The sequence below is a fragment of the Typopeltis vanoorti genome, chromosome 17, assembly GCF_054136105.1.
Source record: "Typopeltis vanoorti isolate ZY-2024b chromosome 17, IOZ_Tvanoo_1.0, whole genome shotgun sequence".
NCBI lineage: Eukaryota > Metazoa > Arthropoda > Arachnida > Uropygi > Thelyphonidae > Typopeltis > Typopeltis vanoorti.
Window position 1 is genome coordinate 53370961 of NC_143565.1, and position 25476 is coordinate 53396436.

The window sequence follows — 25476 nt, forward strand, 5'->3', positions numbered from 1 at the left end:
GTTGGTTTTAGGATTTGTTTCAGTATCTGACTTTTCGCTGTTTGCCCTAGTTCCCTGGATGGGGGCTTTGTTTATCTGGGTGACTCCTCAGCTGGCATAAAATTCTATCATGTTGTTGAATACAACTAGTTCAGCTAAATCCCAGATTGCCAGCCCATTCTCGTTCGTTCAGTATCCAGGTTGATACCTAACAGACCTAATGTCCAATCCTCACCAAGGGAAGATGAGGATTGGACTTAAGGTCAGAAGCCCTGATCGGTTCTTTACATTCCTTTTAAAGGCTGTGTGGAGGTCTACTCTCAGTTATATAGCTTTGACCCTTTAAGCACACCTCGTAATAATATCGATATAATATAGTAGTCGTAATAATATAGATATTTAAACTGACTAGTTTCACCACATATGCTAGTGGCTTCTTCTGGGTTAGAAAGAACAAAAAAATACAATAAGCAGTAAACATGAACCATTACATAACTAAAAATTAATATGTAGGAACTGTCAAAAGTAAAAAAAAAAAAAAAAAATCTGGAGCATGGAAGCTGACACTGGTCAGTCATTGTTCTGTAGTATGCATGATAGTTGGCAGAAAAATTAGCCTGTCATGTGAAAACATCTAATAAGTGACTTCCTAGATATCACATAAAAAATTTTTTTAAAAATCATTCCTTGATTTCTCTTGAGTGCTTTGAGTGAATAACCATCATAGCCTTTTTGATGTTGCAGGCATTGAAGTGGCCTTCCATGTAAGGCATAGAGATCTTTGAATATTCTCGGGAGTAAAGAACACTATTCTATACTCCTGCTCTATTTGCTACAGAGCCTCAGTTTACATCGCTATGTTAATAGACTTTCTCTCAAAATTGCCAATCTCATGACATAAGAGTGGCTTTCAAGCTCATTGTGACTATATGAACTCTGTTCCGTTCAACTAAGGACCACAAAACCCTTTCAATAAACATCTGGGAGTTTACAATAGTATTCTTTATACCATTTTCTTAGAATATCCATTGCTCAGGAGAAGAGAATGTAATTCTTCTTTTAGTGTTTTTTCCTTTACTGTAATAGAGATCACTCTCTTTCAGCATATGTATGATACCTAATTTTTGCAATATATCGTGCAATGAGGAGAAATGTAGGTAACAACCTGTATAAGTAGGCTTATAGTATATGCTAAGAGAGACCTGTTTTTTTCGAAATTTAAACATTTAGGAAAGGTAATTTTCCTTCATTTTCAAGTTCCAAAGTGAAATTAATTTTATAATGGAAGGAGTTAATTGATGAAAGAAAATCGTGTAACTCAGCCAGATTATAAATATCATCAACATATCTCCACCAGAGTGATGGTCTTGGATTTGTAGATAGCAAGAAATTTTTTTCAGTTTTTCATGAATAAGTCAGCACATGGGAGAGATAGAGAACTTCCCATTGCAAGACCAGATAGTTTTCGTAGATTTTCCTTGAGTTGAGACATTGTCTCAATATCTGGGAGATGTCAGAAGTGAACAAATCATCTATAAGTGCCATAACTTTGTCTACACGTTTGTGAAGAAAGATACGATATCTGGAATAGCTAGAATGTCCACAGGTAAGATAGAAAATTTTTTTTCTAGTTTTTCTACAAAGTGTTGAGAATGTTTGATGAAGGAGTCTGTATATCTGATGTTCTCTTTTAAAAATTACCCAGATATTTTGATAACAAATAAGTAGGTGAGCTAACACCACTTAAGATAGGCCGAAGAGAAATATTAGTCTTGTGAACCTTGAGTGGGCATAATTAAGAGCATGCAAGGGTTTCCATGTAAATGCATTTTGTCTAATTTTTTTTTTTCCCTTAATAATTGGAATAATCCCATCCAATTCACAAAAAAGTGTAAACATAACGTATATTCATACCATGGGCATGCTAAGAAGGTTACATGATCCAGTCCCTCTCTGATCTGTGTTTAGGTATATCTCACAAAATGCATAGACCTATTAGATTTGTTTATATATAAATTTATTTATTTATAGATATATTGAATAGAAGCTATAATATATAAAATATTAAAAATTTATAAAATAATTCAAATGTTGTAATGTTGGATGTTATTTAATGACATTTAGCATCTATATTCTCTACTGAAATTTGTTAAGTACCTTCAGTTTTGGTTTTAGTTAAACCATCTTTAGTGACATTAAAACACCCATCATCATCCTGACATGATGCGATAGTATACTACATGAAAAACTTACATCACAACTAGCTTCCTATCTACAATTTTTCTCCAAATCAATCAGTTACCTGTTAAGACTTCAACATTATCAGATCTTATATTTTGTCTTCTAAGGCACTTTTTACTGTTTCAATCCACCTATATATCTTAGTCTTCCTCTGGGTCTTTTTCCTGCCAACCTGGCAGAAAACACTTGTTTTGTTAATCTTTCCTCTCCCATTCTGTTTAAGTGACCCTACCACCTGAGATTAGCTCTACTAACAATGTCAAGTTCTTTCCTAATATCCTCATTTTTAATATGATATTGCCATTAATGCCATCTGTTCATGCCTCTAATCTTACTTACGGCTCTCCTACCTGCAGTCCCTAGTCTTTGGACAAGTGTTTTATTTCTGAACCAGCTCTCAGATCCATAAGTTAAAATTGGCTTGAACACTGTCTAGTACAGCTAATTTAGTGTTTTGACTAATTTCTCATATACCATATAAATTTATTCATTTGACTTCCTACCATAACAGCTTTGTTAATTCTGTTTGTCTATTTCATATTTAATTTACCATTTTGCCTAAGTAGTAGAAATCTTTTACTTGTCCTATAGCAGGGGTGTCAACTAATGTTTGCATAAGATCTACATTTTATAATTATCATAATATTAATTGGTTATAATGCTTAAAAGAATATTGCAGTTTTTTAACCACACTGATTAAAATTAACATTTCAGTTTGAACTTCCTGATGAACCAGCATTACTTATTCTACACTACAACAAGTTCACAATTTTTGAGTAATTTGGTGTGTAATTAGTCAATGCACTTGTCAAACATGACTCCAAATGCTCGAATGTTAATGTGGTATGATATTTTGAATTAATAATGTTCATTTATGAAAATGCCGATTCACAACACTTATACCTATTTTCATTATTTCTTTATCTTGTTATTGCTGACCTTACCATATCTATTACAACAGTTATTCAATTTAGTTAGAGAATCTTGCTGACTTGTAGCAGATTTATTTAGAAGTATAACGTTGTCTGCATAAAGCAAACAGCTGAGATTAACATCTCCAATTTTGATATCAGATTTAATACCACTTTCCTTCATAATGTGATCCATATAGATAATGAATAACAGAGGGGATAATGTACATCCTTGTCTGACACCAGATTTAAGATTAAACCATCTTCCTGTACTTCCTTCAATTCTGACTGTTGACTTACAACTCAAATAAAGACTAAGTATTGCTTGGTATAATGTCCCATTGACAACATTCAGCTATAGCGTTTTGAATAGCTTCTCTCTTGGCACCTTGTCATATGCCTTTTCCAGATCTTTGTTATATTCCCATTATTTCTCAAATATCTGTCGTAAAGTGAAAATCTGATTCTGACAGTCTCTATTTGGCTTGGTGAAGAGAAGCATGTTCTTCACCAAGCTTCTCTTCCACAATCCTTCTCAACTGTTTTTCAAGTATACTTGCATATATCTTACCAGGAACACTCAGTAGAGAAATACCTCTGTAATTCTCACATTCAGTTTTATTTCCCTTTTTATATATGGGTGCTATGAGAGCTCTACTCCAATCATCTGGAATTTGTAGCTCTATCCAGGCCTTCTGAACTGTATCAAGTTCCATGTAACTGTAATCTTTTGTGTATCAAGTTCCATGTAACTGTAATCTTTCCTATTTTGGACAAACTGGATGCTCTATAAAAAAAAAAAGAATTCATCATCATCATCAAATTCCTGCCATCTACTCTCCAGGTGTGTACAGGATATGATAGTACTACATGAAAAAAAATTTACATCATTACTAACTTCCTATCTACAATTTTCCTCCAAATCAGTCTGTTACTTGTCAAAACTCCAACATTATCAGATCTTATATTTCTATCATCTAAGGCACTTTGTACCGTATCAATCCACCTATATCTTGGTCTTCCTCTGGGTCGTTTTGCTGCCAAACTGGCAGAGAACACTTCTTTTGCTAATCTTCCATCACCCATTCTGTTTAAGTGACCATACCACCTGAGATTAGCTCTGCTAATGCATTCCTGGATGCTGACAATGTCAAGTTCTTTCCTAATATCCTCATTTTTAATATGATATTGCCATTGATGCCATCTGTTCACGCCTCTAATCTTTCTCAGGACTCTCATATCTGCGGTCTCTAGTCTTTGGTCAAGTGTTTTACTTCTGACCCAGCTCTCAGATCCATAAGTGAAAATTGGTTTGAACACAGTCTTGTATACAGCTAATTTAGTGTTCCGACTAATTTCTTTCTTATTCCATATGAATTTATTCAATTGACTTCCCACGATACCAGCTTTGCTGATTCTGTTGTCTATTTCTATATTTAGTTTACCATCTTCAGTAAAAATTGTGCCTAAGTAGCTGAAATGTTTTACTTGTTCCACAGGTTCTCCATTCACAACACAGTTGACATTTTCAATGATTCTGCCTATTTTCATTGTCTTTGTCTTTTTTATTGCTGATCTTCATACCATATCTATTACAACAGCTATTCAATTTAGTCAGAGAATCTTGTAGCGGATTTATTTAGAAGTACAACATCATCCGCATAAAGCAAAGAGCTGACATTAACATCTCCAATTTTGATATCATGTTTAATACCACTTTCCTTCATAACGTGATCCATATAGATAATGAATAACAGAGGGGGATAATGTACATCCTTGTCTCACACCAGATTTAACATTAAACCATCTTCCTGTACTTCCTTCAATTCTAACTGCTGACTTACTCAAATAAAGACTAAATATAATGCTCCATTGACACCATATAACTGTAGCGTATTGAATAGCTTCTCTCTCTCGGCACCTTGTCATATGACTTTTCGAAATCGACAAAACTTAAATACAGATCTTTGTTATATTCCCATGCTTTCTCGACTATTTGTCGTAAAGTGAAGACCTGATCCTGACAGCCTCTATTTGGCCTGAATCCAGCTTGTTCTTCACCAAGCTTTTCTTCCACAATTCTTCTCAACCGTTTCTCAAGTATACTTGCATAGATCTTGCCAGGAACATTCAGTAGGAAAATGCCTCTGTAATTCTCACATTCCGTTTTATTTCTCTTTGTATGTATGGGTACTATGAGAGCTCTATTCCAATCATCTGGAATTTGTACCTCTATCCAGACTTTCTGAACTACATAGTGCAGCCACTCTAAGACTCTTATGCTTCAGCATTTCTGGTCAAATATCATCTACTCCAGCTGCCTTTCCACATTTCAAGCCTTTGATTGCTTTTTCTACTTCAAGTATGGATATGTATTCCTGCCTGCATGCTTGGTCAGTGTTTTTTACCACTGTGCTGTCATCACTGCTTGTTTCATTTAGCAGTTTTTCAAAGTAATTATTCCATACTTCAAGGATATCTTTTTCTCCCATTTTCATGTCACCTTTATCATCTCTAACTCCTTTTACAGCACTCTTTCCTCCATTCCTACGCTTCTTCAACAACCTCCGAATATTTTGCCACCTTCTTAATATTTATTTTCTATATTCTTGCCAAAGACCTCCCATGACTTTTGTTTAGCTAGTTTTACACACTGTTTAGCATTCTTGCATTTGTCTCTATATTCTCTAAGAGCACAAGCTGACTTATTTGACAGGAACTTTTGATATGCTTTCTTCTTTTCCTTCACTGCTTCTTTAACTTCCTGTGTCCACCAGGGAGTTCTGATTTTTTTTATCCTTGCAGACAACTTCACCACATGCCTCTCTAGCTGAATCAATCAGGGCTTTTTTCAAGGCTTGCCACTGAATCTTCAAGGTTTGATTCCTGTTCTCAAACTCTTTCATTTTTTCTTCAATAATCTTTGTGTATTTTAGTGTACAGTTCACATCTGAGAGCTGCTCAACTTTTATTCGCTTTAAAACTTTCTTACATGTTATTCTTTTCAATATGAAATTCAATTTTATCCTGCTCAAGCCTAAATAGTGATCACTTCCAATTTCAAATCCTCTGTACACTCTGGTGTCCTGCACCAGGGAGAAAACATCACTATCAACAAAAACATAGTCAATGAGACTTTTCTTATTCCTTGCCTCTTCTCTCCATGTGAATTTGTGCACATTTTTATGTTGGAACATGGTGTTAGTAATAACCAGTCCATTTCCTGAGCAGAAATCCAACAGATATTTGCCATTATTATTAGCTTTGCTCTTTTCTCCAAATTTTCTCAAAATATTTTTGTATGTCTCACAATCATTTCCTACTCTGCCATTTAGATCCCCAACGAGGACCAACTTTTTCATTGTGTCAGTTGCTTTTTCTAAAACCTCAAAAAATTCCTCCACTTCTACCTTAGTAGAACCTTCTGTGGGACCATAGGCACAAATGTCTCATTGTCCAGTTCCCCATTCTCATATTTACCCACATTACTCTACTTGAGACCGACTGCCATTCAAGAAGATTAGACTCATATTTTGTGTTGAATACTATGGCTACTACTACTTTTCCTTGATTGTCATTGCCTGAATATAACATTTTGTATTTATTGCTCAGAAAAATCTCACCAGTTTTTGTCTTTTTTGTTTCAGTTACCCCTATTATGTTGATCTGGTACTTATCTAATTCCTCAGCTAGCTCCATTTCTTTGCCATTCAGGCTTCTTATGTTGATAGTAGTGATCTTTAACTCTGGTGATGTTGAGTTGGAGTTTGTTTTCAGATTTGTTCCAGATTTCAGATTTGAAAAAAAGAATTCGAAAGTATCAATCATCTATTCAACACAACAAACCCGAGAAATCTGGATTAGCTCAGCACAGAATAGAAACTAGCCACAACATCCTCTGGTCCAAGACTCTCTTCCTACACAGATGTCGCTATGAATTTGAACTTTTATTTAAAGAAAGTGTGGAACCCTTACTTCAATGTCCTAACTGGAATCGTAATGACTGTATATTTGTTTCAAAAGTTTGGGAAAGTTTAATCATGATAACACTTTTTTTTTTCTTGTATTAGTCTAATGTTATTTCATCATCATCATCATCATACGTATCAAGGATTTAGGCCTAGTATGGCCTGTTCTGGCCTTATAAGTCATTGTTTAAGAGGATGTCCTGGTTTTCTTTTTCCTAATGGCTTCTGCTTTAATGCTTGTTTTGGTAATCTTTCTGTTTTCATTCTTTGAACGTGTCCCATCCATCTATGTTTATATTTTTTAATTTTTTCAATTACTGGTTCTTGGTTTAATTCTTTCATAATATCTTCGTTTCTTTTGTGATCAAATAGGGTATACTTTGCAGTTTTTCTCATAAACTTCATTTCTACTGTTGTTAATCTTTGTTTGTCTTTTTGTTTTATTGTCCAGATTTCGCTTCCATTAAGACCAGTAGGGCTAATGTATTGTATACTTTTAGCCTGGTTTGTTTTTGAACTAGGTTTGGTTTAAATATAGAGTTAATTACTCCTGTTATTTTTAAATATTTTGCAATTTTTATGTTTATATCTTTTTCATTTTCATAAGTGATCATACATCCTAGGTAGTTTAATGAATTCACCTGTTCTAAGATCTTGTTATCTAATACTATTTTAATTCTTGCTGGATCTTGTCCTTTATAGGCCATAGTTTTTGATTTTTCCGTTGATATTATCATACCATAATCTTTGGATATCTCATTTAGATTTAAAATAGCTTTCTGTAAGTTATCTTCAGAATTTGTAATTATTATTTGGTCATCTGCAAAGAGGAGAGTGTTTAAGTTAACTGTAGGTGAAAGTTTAATTCCTTGATGTAAATTTTTACTCCATTTTATTATTATTTCATTTAAGTAGGTATTAAAAAGAGTTGCTGAGACGGGACATCCCTGTCGGACCCCTTGGTTTATCTCTCTTGTATATGATAGCTCATGATTTAATCTTATTTGTATTTGATTATTTTCATATATACTTGTGACAGCTTTTAGGATATTATTTGGTATTTGTCTTTCTTTTAATATGTTAAATAATGTTTCTTTTAACTTTGTCAAATGCTTTTTCAAAGTCAATAAATGCAATATGTGTTTCTAAATTATATTCTCTTCTTTTCTCTATTATTAATTTTAGGCAGAAGGCTTGGTCTATACACGATCGTCCTTTTCTAAATCCATTTTGTACCTCCAGAATAAAGTTTTCGGAATATTTCATTAGCTTGTTATTTAAGATTCTGCTCTATATTTTGTAACAGGAATTTAGTATACTGATACCTCTATAGTTTTTAGGGTCATCTCTATTACCTTTCTTAAAGATAGGAATCACAATTGTTTTTTCCATTCTATTGGGGGGATACCAGTTGAGTAAATTTTATTTAAAAATAAGAGTCTTCCTTTGAATCTTGTTCCTGCGTATTTATATAGTTCTGAACCTAGCTTATCATCTCCAGGTGATTTTCCATTTCTTGTTTCTTTCAGGCTGATTTCTAATTCTTCTTCAGTTATTTCCTTTTCATTTTCGTTAATTGTTTGCCAGTTTTTTAAAATATTTGTCTCTCTACAGTTCTGTGTAGTAATTTAGAAATTCTTCTAATTTCAATTCAGTGTTTAATTTTATGTTTTCTTTGGTATCTGCATTTAGGTGTTTCAAAATCTTATATACATTGGGTCTTTTTTTATATAAATCATGTTCTAAATTAGAAACAAATTTATTCCATGATTCTCTGTCTTTTTCTGACTTCTCATTTAGCCATGGCTCTTATTCTTTTATATTCTATTTCATCTTCTAATCTTTTACTGCTTAACTATTTGTGATAGGCTTCTTTTTTCTTTTTGATTATTTCTTTGATTGTATCATCCCAGATCTTCAGTTTTTTCTTTTATTGAATTTTTTGGTCTTTCCTAAGCTTTCATTTGCTGCTGCATTTAGTATCGTTTTTATATTAAGCCATTCTATTTCTATTTCTTCATTTTGTTTTATTTTATCTAGATACTGGTTAATTCTTTTTTCATATAGCCATTGTACATTTGTGTCATTCAATAGTCTAGTTTTATAAACAAATGTTTCAATTTTTCTTTCTGTTCTTGTTTCTTGTAGCCATTTAGGTGGTAATCTTAATTTTATTTTAACAAGGAAGTGGTCACTGCTTATTTCATATCCTCTGTGAACTCTAACATCTAGTGAAAATTTTGATTCCTTTTCATTTAATATGAAGTAATCTAATATTGATTTCCATCCTCTTGCTGCCCAAGTATATTTATGTATGTCTTTATGTTTATAGAAGGAATTCATTATTTTTAGGTTATTATAAACTAAAAAGTCAATCAATTTTTTACCATTTCTGTTTAGAGTGTGTTCTCCATGTATTCCTATATTATTATTAATTTTCATGTTTCCAATTCTTGCATTTAAGTCTCCTGCTAAAATTATGTAATCATTTTTATTTATTTTATTATATATGTTTTGTAGCTGATTATAAAAATCAATATTATCCTGTTCTCTTCCTTCTTCTGGGGCATATAAACCAATTATTGTTAAATAGCCTCTATCTATTTTTATTCTAGCTTCTATTATTCTTTCATTCCATAATTTATAATGTTTTAACTGTTTTGAAAGGGCGTTATGAATCCAAGTCATGACTCCTGCTTGTGCTCTTTGGTCTCTGTTGACTCCACTGTATATCACATTAAAATTTTCAGTTCTCATAGTTCTTTTTTGTTTCAGTGATTACTGCTATTTTAAAATTTCTTTCATTTAATAACTGGTCTAATTCTATTTCTTTATATGCTATTCCTCTTACATTCCAGTTTGCTATGTGTATTATATTTTGTCGTTTCCATTTTCGTTTTTCCTTTTCCATTCCAGGGTCGTTTCCCATAGATTCAATCCGATTATCTTTTTCTGTCAGCTTACAAGTATGGTTATGTTCTCCATGTCAGGGGACTAGCCTGACGATGGAATAGTTCAGTGGTAGGGCTGCTACCTTAAGGCTTCTGAACTCGCCTTCTTCTGAATTTAAACCCATAGGAGGAATAGGGTATATTGAAGGGGAAAGGGTAGATTATAGAAGAAATATAGTAAGGTTTATAGAGAGGACATAGTTGTAAGGCCAGAAATGAAAAGACCCCATGGCCCTCGAGTACTCTAATAGCACAAGGGTCATAAAGTAAGAAGAGTTGGCTGATAAGGCCTTATAGGAAAGATTAAAGTAAGTGGGTCTTCCTCAAAGTAGAAGAAGGAGAGGATAGATCCAGCTAGGGGTCCATGGGAGTGCCGCTTCCCTTACAATCAAGATGATTGCCCCTTATGGCCCTGTTGGTCCACGAGTCCTTATTCAGTATATTCGGACCACCCCACCACATATATATATATATATATATATACACACACACACACACACACGCATGGTGGGCTCCCCTATCCGCCACCCAGGGGACGTGCTCTCTAGGGGTTACAGGGTCCCCTGAGAGTCTAATGTTATTTAAGATTATTAAATGCATTTTTGAATTAATATCTTTAATTTAATCATGACTCTGATAAAAAAATGTTTACTCTTTTAATACTTAGCGATATGTCATCACGTGGCTCGTTCTATTTGTGAATGATCAATTGTTCGTATTCCACCTTGTTTTTTAAAACTATTCCTATGTAGCCACTGAAGATGGTCCGTAATATTCAGACTGAAATATTTGGCAAATGAAATAATATTCTTGTGTAAATGTGTATATATTTTATAATACTTGAGCATTTCTGGTGAAATATCATCTACTCCTGCTGCCTTTCCATATTTCAGGCTTTTGATGGCTTTTTCTACTTCAAGTATGGATACGTATTCCTGACTGCTGTTATATGTTATCCATATTTTAAGGATATCGTTTTCTCCTGTTTTCATGTGACCTTTATCATCTCTAATTCCTTTCACAGCACTCTTTCCTCCATTTTTGAGCTTCTTGAGACTTTCTTGCCACCTTCTTAATATTATTTTCAATGTCCTTGCCAAAGTCTTTTGTTTAGCTAGTTTTACACTGTGTTTAGCTTTCTTACATTTGTCTCTGTATTTTCTAAGAGCAGAAGCTGACTTATTTGGCAGGAACTTTTGATATGCTTCCTCTTTTCCTTCTGCTTCCTTAAATTCCTGTGTCCACCAAGGAGTTCTGATTTTTCTACTCTTGCCGACAACCTTACCACAGGCCTCTGTCTGAATCAATCAATGTTTTCTTCAGGATTTGCCACTGAATCTGCAAGGTTTGATTCCTGTTCTCAAACCCTTTCATTTTTTCTTCAATTTTAACTTGATTAAGACCAAATGGTCACTTTCAATTTCAAATCCTCTTCATATTCTAGTGCCCTGCACCAGTGAGTAAACATCACTATCAACAATAACATAGTCAATGAGAATTTTCTTATTCCTTGCCTCTTCTCGCCATTTGAATTTGTGCACATTTTTATGTTGGAAAATGGTGTTAGTAATAACTAGTCCATGTCCTAAGCAGAAATCCAACAGGTATTTGCTATTATTATTAGCTCTGCTCTATTTAAAATTAACACTTCAGAATGATTATTGACATGACATTAAATATTTCAAGTACTTAAACCCAAAAAATACTCTAGGTTATTTGCCACAATAATAATATTGCTATACAGGAATGCTGTTAAAAATTCACCTTTTACATCTGTCTGTCTGTCTCTAAATGTTTTCTTCCATATACTTGTATTTAGTGCTTTGTATGTAATGTGATTTAGTAATAACTAATTTAAAATACTACATCAGTTTTTTTAAAATTTATTTTGTAGAATTGGTCGATCAGGTCGGTTTGGTAGAAAAGGAGTTGCAATTAACTTTGTGAAGAATGATGATATTAGAATTCTCAGAGATATTGAACAGTATTACAGTACTCAAATTGATGAAATGCCAATGAATGGTAAGCTTGAAATTTTGCTGATGTTGAGTAATGAGGAATTATTTCTAACTCGTTACAAGTGGTTCTATTCAAGTTGTCATTTAAGCTGTTTTTATGTTTCTGTGATAATAATCATGTTGAGCACATAGTTCACACAGCCTCTCCCACTCCCAATCATAAGACTATCTTAAAGCCTATGCTGATCTGCTAACTAGAGCTTTCTGTATAATTTTTTCTTCCCTTCATGCACCTACTTTAATTTCCATTTTTTTTTTTAAATTATTTATTTTTCTCTAAATTTTTGCAACCAATTTCACCACATGCTTCCTTGGCTGAATCAGTCATTGTTTTTGCCAGATTTTTCCATGGTGTGTTTATGATTAAATTCTTGTTTGCAAATACTTTCGTTTTTCCCCAATTATACAAGTGATCTTTAAATGAGCAAAACTGCAGCTAACCGACCACTAACACACTGTATCAGGTTTGTGCTGTTTTTCATAATAAAAATGAAACAACTGCAGAAATTTTCATAAAATGTTTTATTCATTAAAATAAGCACTTTCACAATCTACAACTTTCCCAATGAGATACAAGTTTGTAAATTCCACTTTTGCAAAACATTTTGTCTTTAGAAGTAATAAACCTAGCAACCTCCGCTTAAGAGTGTTTTATTGTGGAACTGTATTTCGCATGGGATTGTCTAGTGCCAAAAAAAAAAAGGTGATAATCACTTGGAGAAATGTCAGGACAATATGGTGGATGTGGGTGTATTTCCATCCTAAAGCACAAATCTCCTCATGGGTAAGTTTTACAGTATGACTTTTTGCATTGTACTGTAAGAATAGCACGTTCTTCTGATTAATAGGCCTGGCTGTTTCTGAAGTAATGCATCCTTGCACACTCTTAAGTTGCATCGAGTAAATCTCAGCTTTAATTGTTTGGCCTGCAGTGAGAAACTAGTAGTGGACTATACCATTTCTAGTACACCATACAAAGCAGTCTTCTAGGGATAAAGTGGTGCCTTTGAAGTGTGCAGTACTAGATCATTTGGTGACAACCGGTGGTAACTTTGCTTCTTGTTAGAGTACAAGGTTCATTTTCATCACAAGTGCAAGTAATCCAAAAATGGCTCATTTTTATGACATGAAAGAAGTGAAAAAAAATGATAGCCTTTGAAGTTTATTATTATCAGTAATGGAGAGTGTTCCTGCACATGGTGCATCAAGTGATTCATCACCAGAAACAAATTTTTTAAACCATTTCTGTTCAGTATGTTCTGCTACTGCATACAAATGCCACCCACACATATCTTATGGGATGCTTCTGAAGCTTTCGAACCGAGTTTAAATTCTTAAAGCAAACAAGCATGAATTACACCAGTTTTAATTGACATTTTAAAAGGGTTCAAAGTCAGAAAAAAGTTCAGTCATATAAAAAAAATTGCGCTTCAAACCACTACAGAATAAAACAATCATTGCTGTGAACTCTATCGAAAACTGCACAAACTATTTTGGTTACCTGATAATTGTACCTTCTGTTATCTGATCAGCAAATTGCTCTTCCACTATGGTTGGATAACTGACTGATTACTGTATTTATATATTTGGGTTTACACTTCACATCTGAGGTATGAACCGAAATTTGATCTTTTCAATGTGGTACACATTTTTATCCTGCTTACCATTAGGTGGTGGTCGCATACAGTTCGAAATGATCTGATCACTCTTGTATACTGGACTGATCTCAGAAAATGAACATTTAACATAAAAACTTTCTTATTTTGCCTATTTTATTTTTCTGTGAATCTATATGCATTTTTATGTTTGGAACATTGGTGTTAGCAATGACTATATCATGATAGATTACTTCTGGATTTTAATGAATATAAATCTGACAGCTACTTATTATCTTATTATTAAATTTGTGCTTTTCTCCAGATTTTCACAAAAGTTTCTTTATTTCTAGGCTTCACTTCCTGCTTTGTTGCCTTCTCTAATAAGAACTGATTTTTCTTTGTCAGCTGCTTGGTCTAGTGGCCCAAAATTCTTCTTCTGTAATAGAACTACAGATTCAAATAAGTCATCAAGTTTCAATTTTGAATTTGTACACATGACAGTTGAAACTCATTAAGATGCTTATTTTAATGGTTAATGATGAATACTGTAGTCATTCTGTACTTGGTGAGAAGTTTACATTCTTGTTTTTGTCCATATATGAGCTAGTGATGAAGGTGTTTCATATACAAACGTTTGTTAGAATAAAATATGGATGAAAACAAATTAAGGATTCATTATATGTTTTGTTTTGTAACACAAATCAAACATATAGTGAATATTATAATGGAGTTAATCTGAGATTGGAACCCTGCAGTCCTAGTATTCTGAAAATGATCAGGCTACCAAAAGTTGGCCTTGTGTAGTGTCAAATTCAGTTTGGCAATTAAATTTATATGGAGTTATAAATGTATAACTTATATATGTTTCAAAAACATTGAAATACATATAATAAATGGATTAATGTTTTGTTCCTTGGAAATTTTGTAATTTTTGGCTTGATGTGAAACCACCATGTATTCTGAATATTTAAAAATGTGTTTTTGGCTTTGTGGATATTACTCATCATCATCATCAAATTCCTGCCATGTACCCTCAAGGGGTGTACAAGATGTGACAGTACTACATGAAAAAATTACATCATTACTAACTTCCTAGCTACAATTTTCCTCCAAATCAGTCTGTTATTTGTCAAGACTCCAACATTATCAGATCTTATATTTCTATCGTCTAAGGCACTTTGTACCGTATCAATCCACCTATATCTTGGTCTTCCTCTGGGTCGTTTTCCTGCCAACCTGGCAGAGAACACTTGTTTTGCTAATCTTTCCTCTCCCATTCTATTTAAGTGACCATACCATCTGAGATTAGCTCTGCTAACGCATTCCTGGATGCTGACAATGTCAAGTTCTTTCCTAATATCCTCATTTTTAATATGATATTGCCATTGATGCCATCTGTTCACGCCTCTAATCTTTCTCAGGACTCTCATATCTGCGGTCTCTAGTCTTTGGTCAAGTGTTTTACTTCTGACCCAGCTCTCAGATCCATAAGTGAAAATTGGTTTGAACACAGTCTTGTATACAGCTAATTTAGTGTTCCGACTAATTTCTTTCTTATTCCATATGAATTTATTCAATTGACTTCCCACGATACCAGCTTTGCTGATTCTGTTGTCTATTTCTATATTTAGTTTACCATCTTCAGTAAAAATTGTGCCTAAGTAGCTGAAATGTTTTACTTGTTCCACAGGTTCTCCATTCACAACACAGTTGACATTTTCAATGATTCTGCCTATTTTCATTGTCTTTGTCTTTTTATTGCTGACCTTCATACCATATCTATTACAACAGCTATTCAATTTAGTCAGAGAATCTTGCAGACTTGTAGCAGATTTATTTAGAAGTATAACATCATCCGCATAAAGCAAAGAGCTGACATTAACATCTCCAATTTTGATATCAGGTTTAATACCACATTCCTTCATAATGTGATCCATATAGATAATGAATAACAGAGGGGATAATGTACATCCTTGTCTCACACCAGATTTAACATTAAACCATCTTCCTGTACTTCCTTCAATTCTAACTGCTGACTCACAACTCAAATAAAGACTAAGTATTGCTTGATATAATGCCCCATTGACACCATATAACTGCAGCGTATTGAATAGCTTCTCTCTTGGCACCTTGTCATATGCCTTTTCCAAATCGACAAAACTTAAATACAGATCTTTGTTATATTCCCATGCTTTCTCAACTATTTGTCGTAAAGTGAAGATCTGATCCTGACAGCCTCTATTTGGCCTGAATCCAGCTTGTTCTTCACCAAGCTTTTCTTCCACAATTCTTCTCAACCGTTTCTCAAGTATACTTGCATAGATCTTGCCAGGAACACTCAGTAGGGAAATACCTCTGTAATTCTCACATTCAGTTTTATTTCCCTTTTTATATATGGGTACTATGAGAGCTCTACTCCAATCATCGGGAATTCGTCCCTCTGTCCAGGCTTTCTGAACTATGCAGTGCAGCCACTGTAAGACTCTTATACCACCATACTTCAGCATTTCTGGTCGAATATCATCTACTCCTGCTGCCTTTCCACATTTCAAGCCTTCGATGGCTTTTTCTACTTCAAGTATGGATATGTATTCTTGACTGCATGCCTGGTCAGTGTTTTTTATCACTATGCTGTCATTACTGCTTGTTTCATTTAGCAGTTTTTCAAAGTAATTACTCCATACTTCAAGGATATCTTTTTCTCCTGTTTTCATTTCACCTTTATCATCTCTAATTCCTTTTACAGCACTCTTTCCTCCATTTCTAAGCTTCTTCAACAACCTCCAGAATATTTTGCCACCTTCTTGATATTTATTTTCTATATTCTTGCCAAAGTCCTCCCATGACTTTTGTTTAGCTAGTTTTACACACTGTTTAGCTTTCTTACATTTGTCTCTGTATTCTGTAAGAGTAAAAGCTGACTTATTTGCCAGGAACTTTTGATATGCTTTCTTCTTTTTCTTCACTGCCTTTTTAACTTCCTGTGTCCACCAGGGAGTTCTGATTTTTTTATCCTTGCACACAACCTCACCACATGCCTCTCTGGCAGAATCAATCAATGTTTCCTTCAGAGTTTGCCACTGAATCTCCAAGGTTTGATTCCTGTTCTCAAACTCTTTCATTTTCTTTTCAATAATATTTCTGTATTTTAGTCTACAGTTCACATCTGAGAGCTGCTCAACTTTTATTCGCTTTAAAACTTTCTTACATGTTATTCTTTTCAATATGAAATTCAATTTTATCCTGCTCAAGACTAAATAGTGATCACTTCCAATTTCAAATCCTCTGTACACTCTGGTGTCCTGCACCAGGGAGAAAACATCACTATCAACAATAACATAGTCAATGAGACTTTTCTTATTCCTAGCCTCTTCTCTCCATGTGAATTTGTGCACATTTTTATGTTGGAACATGGTGTTAGTAATAACCAGTCCATGTCCTGAGCAGAAATCCAACAGATATTTGCTATTATTATTAGCTTTGCTCTTTTCTCCAAATTTTCCCAAAATATTTTTGTATGTCTCACAATCAATTCCTACTCTACTATTTAGATCCCCAACAAGGACCAACTTTTCCTTTTTCATTGTGTCAGTTGCTTTTTCTAAAGCCTCAAAAAATTCCTCCACTTCTACCTTAGTAGAACCTTCTGTGGGACCATAGGCACAAATAAGTCTCATTGTCCAGTTCCCCATTCTCATATTTGCCCACATTACTCTACTTGAGACTGCCTGCCATTCAAGAAGATTAGCCTCGTATTTTGTGTTGAATACTATGGCTACTCCTTCTTTTCCTTGATTGTCATTGCCTGAATATAACATTTTGTATTTATTGCTCAGAAAGATCTCGCCAGTTTTGGTCTTTTTTGTTTCAGTCACCCCTATTATGTCGATCTGGTACTTATCTAATTCCTCAGCTAGCTCCATTTCTTTGCCATTCAGGCTTCTTACATTGATAGTACCGATCTTTAACTCTGGTGATGTTGAGTTGGGGTTTGTTTTCAGATTTGTTCCAGTAGCTGACTTTTTGCTGTTCGCCCTGGTTCCCTGGCAAAAACAACGGGGGCCTTGTTTAACCGGGCGACGCCCCAGCCGGCATGAAATTTTGTCATGTTGTACCATCATTTTTTATTTTGGTTTAACCAATAAGAATACAATTTGGTCGGCTAAATCCCAAATTGTCAGCCCATCCTCGTTCGTTCAGTATCAAAGTAGATACCCAACAGGGTGCACCACGAGAAGGTGAGGATTGGACATTAGGTCAGAAGCCCTGGTCGGTTCTCCGCATTCCTTTAAAGGCTATGTGGAGGTCTCCTCTCAGTTATACAGCTTTGACCCTTAAGCACCCCGTGGATATTACTGATGAATGAAAATAACAGATATTTGTTGGTTCAGAGAGAATACATGCAGGATGTATCATAAGTATAGTTTGATTAATTATTCAGGATATTAACAGTTAAAATTCTACTTTAAGTAGCATAGAGTAGTTTTCTGGTTTAAAGCAGTCATGGAAGACAGGTATTTTTTTATGTTCAAATAAATGTGGTTGATATGATAGATTTTTTTATGCACTATAAATGGAAAAATGAGGTAGTGAAAATGATTATTTGTTCATAGGTTAATGATAAACTTTGTCAGTGTGATTTCTTGATCTGATAAGCATATAATATGACATGATAAGTTTAGAATATGTTATTTATTTCTATCATGGTCTTTACTAAAAGCTTGCTTTTTAGATAATGAAAAGTACATCAAAACTGACTTATATTGCATGTAGTGCACGCAATGGTGCAATAAATAAGTCACTTTTGATTAATTCATATTAATCACACAGAATATCTTGCTTTATTCAAAACATAACCATCTATGTATTATTATGCATCAAAATATATGAGGGACTGAACATAATGCTTTGGTCTTTGATAAAAGAATATCAAGTGAAAGTTTCTTATGGCATCTGATTAAAATCTGAGGTGACTTCTGCTAAATTAATATATAAGTGTAACCAAAGTTTACAAGTCAAGTATCATTATGACTAGGCTACTTATACACATCTACGAATAATTGTCTGGACACTTTAGCAATTTACAGTTGATACCAGCAGGCAAGCTCTAATATCGGGTATGTTCACCTTTGGCTTTGATCACCTCCTGCACCTTTTGAGGGAGATTTTCCACCAATGTGCGGCAGACATCAGATGGAATTTGTTTCCATCCCTCCATCAAAGCAGCACTGAGTTCAGTGACAGATCAAGGATGAGCTGTTCTAGACCTCAATTGCCTCTCAAATTTGTCCCACAGGTATTCAATGGGGTCTATACAGGCCAGGTTTTACACCAAATCTCTTCATGCTATTCCATAAAAGCTGCAGCTTTGTGGCATGCAGCATTGTTGTCTTAATAGTAACATGGGTCCGTTCCATAAAAACTCCACAGTGCAGGCAGCACCTGATTATCCAGAATACCAAGGTACTGACAAAAACAAAGATCTGTACTAAAGTCTTCTACATCTGGAAAAGGCATATGACAAGGTGCCAATAGAGAAGCTATTCAAAATGCTGCATTTGTATGGTGTCAATGGGGCATTATATCAAACAATACTTAGTCTTTATTTGAGTTGTAAGTCAGCAGTTAGAATTGAAGGAAGTGCAGGAAGATGATTTAATGTAAAATCTGATGTCAGACAAGGATGTACGTTATCCCCTCTGTTATTCATTATCTGTATGGATCACATCATTAAACCTGATATCAAAATTGCAGATGTTAATCTCAGCTCTTTGCTTTATGCGAACGATTTATACTTCCAAATAAATCCACTACAAGTCTGCAAGATTCCCTGACTAAATTGAATAGCTGTTGTAATAGATATGGTATGAAGGTCAGCAATAAATAGACAAAGAGAATGAAAATAGGCAGAATCATTGAAAATGTTAACTGTGTTGTGAATGGAGAACCTGTGGAACAAGTAAAACATTTCAGGTACTTAGGCACGATTTTTAGTGAAGATGGTTGGGATTTAGCCGACCAAATTGTATTCATATTGGTTAAACCAAAATATAAAATGATGGTATGACATGACAAAATTTCATGCCGGCTGGGGCGTCGCCCAGTTAAACAAGGCCGCCATTGTTTTCGCCAGGGAACCAGGGTGAACAGCGAAAAGTCAGCTACTGGAACAAATCTGAAAACAAACCCCAACTCAACATCATCAGAGTTAAAGATTGGTACTATCAACATAAGAAGCCTGAATGGCAAAGAAATGGAGCTAGCTGACGAATTAGATAAGTACCAGATCGACATAATAAGGATGACTGAAACAAAAAAGACAAAAATTGGTGATCTTTCTGAGCAATAAATACAAAATGTTATATTCAGGCAATGACAATCAAGGAAAAGGAGGAGTAGCCATAATATTCAACACAAAATACGAGGCTAATCTTGAATCGCACTCAGTCTCAAATAGAGTAATGTGGGTAAATATGAGAATGGGGAACTGGACAATGAGACTTGTTTGTGCCTATGGTCCCACAGAAGGTTCTACTAAGGTAGAAGTGGAGGAATTTTTTGAGGCTTTAGAAAAAGCAACTGACACAATGAAAAAGGAAAAGTTGGTCCTGTTGTGGATCTAAATAGCAGAGTAGGAAATGATTGTGAGACATACAAATATGTTTTGGGAAAATTTGGAGAAAAGAGCAAAGCTATAATAATGGCAAATATCTGTTGGATTTCTGCTCAGGAAATGGACTGGTTATTACTAACACACCATGTTTCAACATAAAAATGTGCACAAATTCACATCGAAAGAAAAGGCATGGAATAAGAAAAGTCTCATTGACTATGTTATTGTTGATAGTGATGTTTTCTCCCTTTCGCAGGACACCAGAGTGTACAGAGGATTTGAAATTGGAAGTGATCACAATTTAGGCTTGAGCAGGATAAAATTGAATTTCATATTGAAAAGAATAACATGTAAGAAAGTTTTAAAGCGAATAAAAGTTGAGCAGCTCTCAGATGTGAACTGTACACTAAAATACACAAAGATTATCGAAGAAAAAATGAAAGTTTAAGAACAGGAATCAAACCTTGGAGATTCAGTGGCAAACTCTGAAGAAAACATTGATTGATTCTGCCAGAGAGGCATATGGTAAGGTTGTCTGCAAGGATAAAAAAAAATCAAAACTCCATGGTGGACACAGGAAGTTAAAGAGGCAGTGAAGAAAAAGAAGAAAGCATATCAAAAGTTCCTGTTAAATAAGTCAGCTTGTGCTCTTAGAGAATACAGAGACAAATGCAAGAATGCTAAACACTGTGTAAAACTAGATAAACAAAAGTCATGGGAGGACTTTGGTAATAATATAGAAAATAAATATCAAGAAGGTAGCAAAATATTCTGGAGGTTGTTGAAGAAGCTTAGGAATGGAGGAAAGAGTGCCGTAAAGGGAGTTAGAGATGATAAAGGTGACATGAAAACGGGAGAAAAAGATATAATTGATGTATGGAGTAATTACTTTGAAAAACTGCTAAATGAAACAAGTGGTGATGATAGCATAGTGGTAAAAAACACTGACCATGCATGCAGTCAGGAATACATATCCATACTTGAAGTAGAAAAAGCCATCAAAGGCTTGAAATGTGGAAAGGCAGCAGGGGTAGATGATATTCGATCAGAAATGCTGAAGTATGGTGGTATAAGAGTCTTACAGTGGCTGCACTGCATAGTTCAGAAACACTGGACAGAAGGACGAATTCCCAATGATTCGAGTAGAGCTCTCATTGTGCCTATATATACAAAGGGAAATAAAACTGAATGTGAAAATTACAGCGGTATTTCCCTACTGAGTGTTCCTGGCAGATCTATGCAAGTATACTTGAGAAACGGTTGAGAAGAATTGTGGAAGAGAAGCTTGCTGAAGAACATGCTGGATTCAGGCCAAATAGAGGTTGTCACGATGAAATCTTCACTTTAAGACAAATAGTCGAACAAGCATTGGAATATAACAGAGATTTGTATTTAAGTTTTGTCTATTTGGAAAAGGCATATGACAAGGTGCCAAGAGAGAGAGAAGCTATTCGATACGCTACAGTTATATGGTGTCAATGGAGCATTATATTTTGTCTTTATTTGAGTAAGTCAGCAGTTAGAATTGAAGGAAGTACAGGAAGATGGTTTAATGTTAAATCTGGTGTGAGACAACGATGTACATTATCCCCCTCTGTTATTCATTATCTATATGGATCACGTTATGAAGGAAAGTGGTATTAAACATGATATACAAATTGGAGATGTTAATGTCATCTCTTTGCTTTATGCGGATGATGTTATACTTCTAAATAAATCTGCTACAAGTCTGCAAGATTCTCTGACTATATTGAATAATTGTTGTAATAGATATGGTATGAAGGTCAGCAATAAAAAGTCAAAGACAATGAAAATAGGCAGAATCATTGAAAATGTCAACTGTGTTGTGATTGTCGAACCTGTGGAACAAGTGAAACATTTCAGCTACTTAGGCACGATTTTTTATGAAGATGGTAAATTAAATATAGAAATAGACAACAGAATCAGCAAAGCTGGTATGGTAGGAAGTCGATTGAATAAATTCACATGGAATAAGAGAGAAATTAGTTGAAACACTAAATTTGCTGTATACAAGACAGTGTTCAAACCGGTTTTAAATTATGGATCTGAGAGCTGGGTCAGAAGGAAAACTCTTGACCAAAGACTAGAGACTGCAGATATGAGAAAGATTATAGGCATGAACAGATGGCATCAATGGCAATATCATATTAAAAACGAGGATATTAGGAAAGAACTTAACATTGTCAACATCCAGGAATGCGTTAGCAGAGCTAATCTCAGGTGGTATGGTCACTTAAACAGAATTGGCGAAGAAAGATTAGCAAAACAAGTGTTCTCTCCAGGTTGGCTGCAGAATGACCCAGAGGAAGACCAAGATATAGGTGAATTGATACGGTACAAAGTGCCTTAGACGATAGAAATATAAGATCTGATAATATTGAAGTTTACAAGTAACAGACTGATTTGGAGTAACATTGTATATAGGAAGTTAGTAATGAAATAATTTTTTTCATGTAATAGTATCATATCCTGTATACCCCTTGAAGGTACATGGCAGGAATTTGATGATGATGATGACAACAGAATCAACAAAGCTGTTATGGTAGGAAGTCAATTGAATAAATTCATATGGAATAAGAGAGAAATTAGTCAGAACACTAAATTGTCTGTATACAAGACAGTGTTCAAACCAGTTTTAACTTATGGATCTGAGAGCTGTGTCAGAAGTAAAACACTTGACCGAAAACTAGAGACTGCAGATATGAGAATCCTGAGAAAGATTATAGGCATGAACAGATGGCTTCAATGGCAATATCATATTAAAAATGAGGATATTAGGAAAGAACTTGACATTGTCAACATCCAGGAAAGCATTAGCAGAGCTAATCTCAGGTGGTATGGTCACTTAAACAGAATGGGCGAGGAAAGATTAGCAAAACAAGTGTTCTCTGCCAGGTTGGTAAGAAAACGATCCAGAGGAAGACCAAGATATAGGTGGATTGATACGGTACAATGTGCCTTAGACGATGGAAACATAAGATCTGATAATGATGATATTGGAGTCTTGACAAGTAATAGACTGATTTGGAGGAAAATTGTAGATAGGAAGTTAGTAATGATGTAAATTTTTAATGTAGTACTATCATATCCTGTACACCCCTTGAGGGTACATGTCAGCAATTTGATGATGAGATGAGTGTTCTTTGGCAGGAAAAAGACCCAGAGGAAGACCAAGATATAGGTGGATTGATATGGTACAATGTGCCTTAGACAATAGAAATATAAGATCTGATAATGTTGGAGTCTTGACAGGTAACTGATTGATTTGGAGGAAAATTGTAGTAGGAAGTAAGTAATGATTTGGATTTTTCATGTAATATCCTGTACTTGAGGGTACATGGCAGGAATTTGATTATGATGATCAAGGTACTGAGCTGCCCTAGCTGAATGCATCCTACACCATTACTCCTTCACCACCAAACTTTACTGTGGGCACAATACACTGTGATAACAAGCATTCACCAGGCTGCCTCCATATCACAACCTGCCATCAGACTGGAATCAGGTGAACCTTGATTCATCGCTCCAGAGTACTGTTTTCCACTGGTCATTGGTCCAGTTTGCATGCTCTTTGCAGCAGGCCAGACGAGCCAATTTGTTCGTTGTTATGATGTTCAGCTTGTGTAGATGCCACTGCTCTTCTGTGGAAATCCAGTAAGTGGAGTTCTTTTCGTACAGTATTAGTGCTCACCATGGTGTTTCTGGAACTCATCATGGATGGTCTATCCCGATTGTAGCTGGTTTTTGCTTTCCACCTTCCTGTCCCTGTCAATCATTTTTGATGGCCACCCTGGGTGTTTTCTTGCAATAATGATGCCAGAACATCTCCATTTGTTGATCACATCACCAACCATTGATTTTGGATGCTCCAGTTGAGCTGCAATGGCACATATGGACATGCAACCAATGTGACAGCCCACTATGACAATACATCTCTCGAAGTCACTGAATTCACATCATGTTTCCATACCATCTGTATTCAACTGCTCCAATGAAATACTGCTTCCTACTATCTGTACAATGGTTTTTTATGTTATTAACAAACCTGGAATGTTCCACAACTTCAATTACAGGGGTGTCCAGACAGTTATTGGTAGATAGTGTATACAGGGGCTGTTGACTTCAATAATGCATAGCATTATGTGCATCTGAAAGGAAGTGTGCTTTGCAATTTAAATGAAGTTCAGCATCTAAAAAGTAACCTTGTCATGAAGATACTTCACTCCTGAAAATTGTTTGCTTACACTTTGATAAGGGATTAGGCAAGAATATTTTCTTGTCAAGTATAATTTACTTTGTAACCAAGTGAAATCTACAATTATTATTTGTGTTTTGTTTTGAAGGAATGTTTTATAGGGCTTTGTTATATCATAGCATTTTCTAGTTTTATGATAAAAATAGAATGCTAACATTAAAATCAAATACTACCAACAAGCTGACCCTAGTTTTTCAATATTCTTTTTTACTCCCATCCATGAATATTACCTTGTGTATAATCACAGCTGTAATCATTGTTATAGTGCAATATGATCTTTGCTGTCCTTGCACCATAAACTAACCAACCCAATCATGAAAGGTTATAACCTATAGTACATTAGTACTAATGATTTTTTAAAATTTTATTTATTAATATTTTTTACATAATGCAGAAAGCAGGGACATTGACGTTTTTCAGGCTTCCAGTAAGTGGGACAGTGGGCTCACACTGTGTTGAAGTTCATCTCTTATCTAAATACAATCACAGGCATCCATACCTGGCAGGGACTGAACCTGTTGGTTGGAGAGCAAGTATGTTAATCACTCAGCCAGTCAGCCTTACAAGTGTGGCAAGAATGATTGATGTGGAGTTATTATTTATTTTACTATTATATGTGTGTGTGTGTGTGTTACTAACAGTAACACAATTCTTTTGTTATGTTTTTAGATCAAGGAATTATTTTTTTTGTAAATATGAACTCCAGAACACATAATACACTGATGTATAGGACTTGATTGTTTTGAATTTTGGCCAAAGCAGAATGGCTTTGAGGCTGGTATGTTATATTATATTGTAATATATTTTTGAAGTCTTCATGAACTATCCTTTGAAATTGTTGCTTAATACTTTGACACAAGGTAATGTATAATAAGTGAAGACTGTGCGTCGGCCTGGTTGGCTGAGTGGTTAGCATATCCA

General features: G+C 34.7%; 1 protein-coding gene across 2 annotated transcripts in view; it reads left to right on the forward strand.

Moving 5' to 3' along the window:
- Nucleotides 1-25476, forward strand: part of LOC150097393 (eukaryotic initiation factor 4A-III) — a 109859-nt gene that overhangs the window by 60153 nt on the left and 24230 nt on the right. For both annotated transcript variants that reach the window (XM_090407501.1, XM_090407500.1), the window contains exon 10: nucleotides 11945-12072. In XM_090407501.1, coding sequence (XP_090263627.1) covers nucleotides 11945-12072 — 128 coding nt within the window. The remainder of the gene's footprint in view (nucleotides 1-11944; nucleotides 12073-25476) is intronic.